Genomic DNA, 7,151 nt, shown 5'->3' with positions numbered 1-7,151 from the left:
ACACACACACACACACACACACACACACACACACACACACACACACACGAGTGTGCAGCATGACAGAAGTGTTAATTAATGGCAGGCACTGTTCATTTAGAGCAACAGAGTTTCCATTTTTCTCTCTCACGCACCTAAGAATCTTTTCCCTTAAAAACACACAGCAGGAAACTGAATCCAAGAGGGTCCAATTCGAGGTCAGGGGTAGACCGCCAGCCGTTTTTGCAGTTTTCATTACACATCTACTTGAAACCCCGTGGAACAGCCACAGCAGTATGTGTGTACTGAGACATGATTGCATCAAGAAACCTACAACCTCAACATGATCTTTAAGCTACTGAGAATGTAGTTTGAAGGATTGTGGTTTTTTAGTGTGACAACTTTATTTTCTGCCTGAAGCTACAGCTGCAGAAATGTATTTCCAAATTTGGCATTTATTCATAAAAAGTATTTTGTCAGAAATGTTTGCTATGCAACAATTTATATGGGCTCATGATAAAAATGTTATATGTAGCTGGGTATGCCCAGATACCACAAAGATTGAAGGCTCATTGTTGACCCATGTGTGCTTTGCTAGATGTGGTACTTGCATAGACAGTGCCATTTGAACTAAATCACAACCAGGCCAATTGTGGCATTAACAGTTTTGGGCCATATACTGTAAACCAAACCACAACTGGACCAGCGGTGGCATTGACAGATTTGAGCCATATAAACCAAAACACAACTGGACCAATGATGGCATTGACCGATTTGAGCCATATAAACCAAAACACAACTGGACCAATGGTGGCACTGACAGATTTGAGCCATATAAACCAAAACACAACTGGACCAGTTGTGGCATTGACAGATTTGAGTCATATAAACCAAAACACAACTGGACCAATGATGGCATTGACCGATTTGAGCCATATAAACCAAAACACAACTGGACCAATGGTGGCACTGACAGATTTGAGCCATATAAACCAAAACACAACTGGACCAGTTGTGGCATTGACAGATTTGAGCCATATAAACCAAAACACAACTGGACCACTGGTGGCATTGACAGATTTGAGCCATATAAACCAAACCACAACTGGACCAGTGGTGGCATTGACAGATTTTAGCCATATAAACCAAACCACAACTGGACCAGTGGCGGTATTGACAGATTTGAGCCATATAAACCAAAACACAACTGGACCAATGGTGGCACTGACAGATTTGAGCCATATAAACCAAAACACAACTGGACCAGTTGTGGCATGCCATCTTAAAAACGGTGCCATCATTGCCAGACCTGGCGCACATCTGGCTGGCAAACAACTTCTCACGCCAGTATTTGGCCAGCAGTGCCAGCTTGACACCAGATCTGAGCCACACCTGCCTGCTGTGTGGGTATACTTAATATAACAGACATTAAATTATTGTTGTTCRTTGAGTGGAATTTGTGTGACTAAAACTTTTTGTGTTTTAGGCAAAAGAGTGTCAGTGGAGAATTCACATAGAAGACCTGACCTCCAGACAAGAGAAGGATCTGCAAGACAGACTTACAAGACTTCGAATGTTTAGGGTGAGAATAACAAATACATTCACATGTTTGTATTTCTGTCTTTATTAGGACCTTGTATTGGGTAACATTTGTTTTCAGTCATTTTTGTAGCCTAACCCTAAACCTAACCACCCCCAGTACATACCTAATCCTAACCCAACAATGGCATTCCACCATATTAAGACTAGACCGTACACACACACACACACACACACACTACATTTCTATCCTCAGGAGGACATTGTAATGCCTTTCATTCATTCTGTAGACTATCCAAATGATCATGTACCAAACCCTAACACTAACCCTAAACAATGTTCTACCACTAAAATCTACTGGTCCTAACAAGGTAGGAAATTATACAAGAAAAGATTCTTAAAATGTAACAAAAAATAGGTACACAAAAAATAACAATGTAATGAGCTGATTTTCATCTTCATGCTGCTTTTCATGCCTGCATTTAAACTATCATGAGAAATGACAACTGGATTTGGATTTGTTTTGTAGGGGTGCAACAATACATGTACCCGTATCGAACTGTACCGAACCGTATCGAACCGTGCTGTATCGAACAATACAGATTTTAAAACTTTACTTTATCAACTTGTCTTCTGAAGATGCTCTGTGTTAAAGGATCAGTGGATCTGTGTTAGACTACTCCACCTAGGCTGCATTTTTGAGCGCAGGTCCACTGAGAAACTTGCTGATTCAGCAACATTTAATTCAAAAGCTGTACTTTTGAGGTTAAACAAATGTTCATAATTAACATAAATAAATCACAAGTTAAAAAGGGGCATGGAAATTTCTCTTTTTTGTATCAAAAAAATATCGAACCGTGAGACTAAAGTATCGAACCGAACCGAACCGAACCGAACCGTGAATTTCCTGTATCGTTGCACCCCTATTGTTTTGGTAAAATGTTGAAAATGACATAACGTGTAATCTTACCAGATAAACTATCTGTCAGCACTTAGAATACTTAGAATACAGTATGTGTTGGAGGTGACTCTCAGCTATGCTCACATCAAATTTGAGATCGATATCTTTGAAACACTTCTGACTATTTTTGATTTTGAGAAGGTCAAAAGCGTTGGTCAGGGATGACATCACAAGAATTTCCAGACAAAGTTCACAGCGGACTGCATACATCATGCCTGAATCCAAAGCTTTTTTTTCCATGTAAACATAAATGAAGATGATTTTCCAGGCACCAAAACTGAGTATGGTTGTATAGAGGGATGCAGCAACACTCAACGAAAGCATTGGCTACAATGTAGAGGACTGATAATGGCAACTATGTTGAACTGAAAAAAGATAAGTGTTTTGTTCCTGCATTGTTACTCGGCATTAGCCATTAGCTGTTAGCAAGCTATGTTGTGTGTCCTGTAGCAACAATGCTTTACAGATATCATTTTTAAGCTCTTTGTTGTTGGTGCACCACAACTTCTGCAATGGACTCAGCTCCAGTTCAGCTCGACTGACAACCAGAGACTTGCTGATGTCACATATTGCATAGGGAGCTATTTTTGGTAACTCTGACCAATGCTATTTGCTGCAACAGCCATCTTAAAATGAATTGGCTCAAAAATGTCATCAGGTGCAGATCCAATTATTTCTACAAAGTAAAAAAAAAATTTAAAAGTGCAATATGTCTTCATTTTGGAGATACCTGGAAGTGAAGCAGCTACAGTAGAGTTYTTCTCCTGTGAAGACAAGAACGAAAAAGAAAAAAAAACTTTCAAACAAATTTAACATTATTTTTTAGGTGTTTGAATTCTTTATTATTTTTACGTCTTACCATGAACATGACTGAAGCAGGAAAACAGTGGTCCAAGGCTAAAAAGAATGTTTCAGGCACAGAGTGGGAGTTCCAATGGTCCTTTGACCCCTCTACTTCCTGCTGCCTTATTCCTCCACATAATCTGAGTCTTAGCTAACTTCTGTTGTCAAATCAAGCATCCACAAGCTAATTGTGAGACTGAACATTGCAGTCTGAATACATCTGCAGCCACAAGACTTCTAATGGACCAAAGCTTCTGCTGTACAAACAAGCAACAGTTTCTGACACTGAGGGGTCTTAGAGGATATCATCTAGTTGTTTATTAAAGTCTTTAACCACCTTAACAAACTGAACACTTAAGTGCTCAACAATTTATGTTGATCTTTTTCTTCAGGAGTTCCAAAGAAAGGTATTAGAAGAGGAGATCGGCATAGAAGGCGAGGCTGCCTGCCAACTCCTGGCGAGGATGTAGATTCTCCACAGAACACCAACTTACCAGCAACACCTCGGCATGCACTGGAAATTTTGTGCATGTGCATCTTTTTTGGCTAGCATCAACTTACAGCAACTAATGCCATCTTAAATCATTATGCTGGCAATTCAAAATCTGTGTGACTGCTTCTTAACTCTTGTGAAAAAATGTATTAAAAAATACAACATCTTCATAATTCTGTAGATCAAGACCATAGAACCATACTATATTGTCAGGTAACTGCACAAAATGCATAATTACATGAAAATAAGTTAAGGTTGTTGTCATTTTTTATGTGAAAATGAAGAAAAAAAAACAGAAAGAAAAAACATTCAGTGAAATCTTTGGAAAGACCTACAGTAGCACATCCCCTCATGTCACCCTCCATGTAATGGGGTGTGCACCAGCTGTGTTTTGTGCCTGTGTGTGTTGACAAGTGTGGGTTTGTGCGCATATGTACAAATATGCATATGCATGTAAGACTCCTCATCTCATTCTTGTCTGATTGTAATGTAAAATACCTGATTATGTATTTTAAGGTGCAGCCTGAGGCTAACACTGAAAGTCCAGTCTGTTCTGTTCTGTATTTTTGTAATAAGTTTTAATTTCCTGTAACGCTGAGAGTGTCTGCTCGGCATTTAGCTTATAAGACACTACAGAAATCTAGTTTCCCGGTTCTGTATCGTCTTTTCTCTGATCAGCCAATCAAACGATGAGAAAATGTTGACGCTGTCTGAAGCCAGCTAGCAGGCTCTGGGGTCTCATTTATAAAAGATTGCGTGGAAACCATACTAAAAGTGAACGTACAGCCAAAAAGGCGAAAATGACGTATGCCAAAAAAAAAAAATTCAGAATTATAAAACCGTGCGTACGCATGTTTCTGCGCATCTTTCCTTTATAAATCACAGCAGCATGTCAGAGTTTGCGCACGAGGTCCCGCCTCAGGTTCTACCCTCTACACGCCCACACTCAACCATTAACAGTCAATGCAAAGTACCTCATGAATGTTAAGATGTATTTAAATCAGTCAGCTGAGCAATGCCAACAAAAGTGATTGGTTCAGACACGCTCCGTGTGTCTGGAGGATGACAGGTGCTGACTGACAACTGCTCACGTGAACAGAATGTCTGTAATTGACACAGATTTTCCCTCGTTTTGCTTTAGAGTAATCTAACAATTTTTATTTTTAAAATTAGTTTCAAATTAATTTTCCCTCAGAGCCTGCAGGACGACAAAAACAATAAAAATTAAATTAAATAAGTCAGATAAAATTAGAAATAAGTCCACCGTTCTTCTTCTCGTCCTCTCCCCCTCCTTCCTGCTCTGTTATCCGCGGCAGACACCCACCCCCCGCGTACACACACACACACACACACACACACACACACACACACACACACGTGTGACAAATACAGACTTTAAACGTGAAAGTTTATAACATTCACACTGGCGAGGTGGATGCGCCCTGCGCTTGTATCCAAAACGTGACTTTTGCTGTCATGCTGTTCTTGTCGGGGAGGGGTCTGTGGGTCAGGGAGGGGTCTGTGTGGGTCAGGGTCGTCTGAGGAGGAACCAGATGAAGGGAGTTGCGCACGGGAACATTTATTTAAGATTTAAGTTTTTTATTTTATTTCAAAGGTCCTCATGGCTCAGCAGCAGAAGCATAAATATTACTGTCAAGAAAGCTGATGATAAAGTTGAACAAAAATCTAAGTCTGATGAAGGTAAATTAAATATCTGACAGTGATCATTACACAGTGTGGCTCTAATTCCTCACTTCACCATCTGTGTTGCAGCTTCCCGTCTCCAAAATGAGCGTACGCATGGGTCAGAGCTGGCGTGAGGGACCGCACATTTTCACGTCAAGTTTGGATTTTATAAATAACAACCTTGGCGTGAAAAGTGGTGTACGCAAGTTTCTGGGCTCATATTGTGCGTACGCAAGTTTTATAAATCCGACCCCTGGTGTCTTCCCCTCAGCACCTGATCGGTCAAAGCAACAGTATCGCTGCCATGTGTTTCACCCTCCAGGTGCCTTCACTGTTTCTTCTGAAGGCCCGAGGCAGATTTGTGGACCATAGCAGCCGATGATGATCGAAATATGATTGGATAAAACCTCTAAAATAAATAAAAGCTGCTGGAAGCTGTGCAGCCAAGAGAAAAGTCATGAAACAAAGAGAATAGATGTTTAAAAAATAATTATATCCTAACAATAATATTAATAACTATTATAATAAATATATTAGTGATTCTGATTGTGTTTAGGCCAGCAGAGAAGGCTTTGCTGGCCCTGACGGCACACCACTGAGCTCATCACACCCCACTAAAAGACTTTGTCCAGTTCATTACTTGTTCTTTCAATGCACCTGTTATAAAAAATATCCCTTTTAGTCTACGGCTTGTTTTCACAGCAGATGTTTCAAAGCATCATAGCCTTCAATGTCTAATGAATTCCAGTTAGGTGAGCTAGTTCTATGCTTCTATAGTTGTACATACCTGAGGCATGTTGATGGAGCATAATAACTTAACTTGTTTCACCTGGTTTTCCAGGTACTGCAAAAAAAATCAATCAGCTGAGGTGAACACTTGGTGTGCAGGACATGTACCTTTGCTCCTGAGTCACTGACATAATAATATTATTGTGTGATCAGAAAAAAAATTTAATAACTGCACTGAGTTAAAGGTTAAGAGTGTCGTACTGAGTGACAACAGATGAAGTAACAGAATCTTTTACAAAAACAGAATCTTGAGCCACCTAATATCCACAGCCAGTTACTGTGGATATTGGGTTTCGTGAAGCCCACAGCGATGTCTGTTCTTGATGTTCTGTTTATTTTTCTGCTCATTTTTGCTACTTATTACCCAAGAGTGCAGGCTGAGGTATTAAACGTCTCTATGTCCCAAAGAACTCAGAAGCAGCAAGGTAAAAACAAATCAGGGCAAGCCAGGAATTAGCCAGAGGCAGAAAACAAACAAAGACATGGAAACAATGGGATTGCCTTTTGATACCAGTCTTTCCAAATGTGCTGTGGGAGCAGGTATCTGTAGAGGCCCTCACAAATTAGAATCTCTCAACCAAGTGCCACAATGATGCCAAGAAAGCACTTTAATTCTAGATAAGTGTGTTTAGGAAGAGGAATCAGTGTACTACTAATAGGTTTTATCCTGGGAATGTTTCCATTTCCTGCTTTGTAAAGGTCTGAGAAGTTCAGCCAACTTTACAGTTTAAACTATGCTATATCCAGTTACATTGGGTACAATAAAAGCTAAAAACTAAAAAAAAAAAAAAAAAAATACAGCTCAGCAATGCTAAGGCAGTGTTTTCTCTTGTTCCAGGCTTTGACTATGTTGTTTGACAT

At 39.8% G+C, this 7,151-nt stretch overlaps 1 protein-coding gene across 1 annotated transcript in view; it reads left to right on the top strand.

The window, feature by feature from the left end:
• LOC106524592 (eukaryotic translation initiation factor 3 subunit A) overlaps positions 1-4,068 on the top strand; it is a gene marked incomplete in the record, with an annotated part of 13,862 nt that extends 9,794 nt beyond the window's left edge. Inside the window, 2 exon segments of the mRNA XM_014018457.1 lie at positions 1,466-1,561; positions 3,715-4,068. Coding sequence (XP_013873911.1) covers positions 1,466-1,561; positions 3,715-3,792 — 174 coding nt within the window.
• Between the last annotated feature and the right edge of the window lie 3,083 nt (positions 4,069-7,151).

The sequence above is a fragment of the Austrofundulus limnaeus genome, unplaced genomic scaffold, assembly GCF_001266775.1.
Source record: "Austrofundulus limnaeus strain Quisiro unplaced genomic scaffold, Austrofundulus_limnaeus-1.0 Scaffold193, whole genome shotgun sequence".
NCBI classification, from domain to species: Eukaryota; Metazoa; Chordata; class Actinopteri; order Cyprinodontiformes; family Rivulidae; genus Austrofundulus; species Austrofundulus limnaeus.
This window is presented reverse-complemented; position numbering and strand designations above follow the sequence as displayed.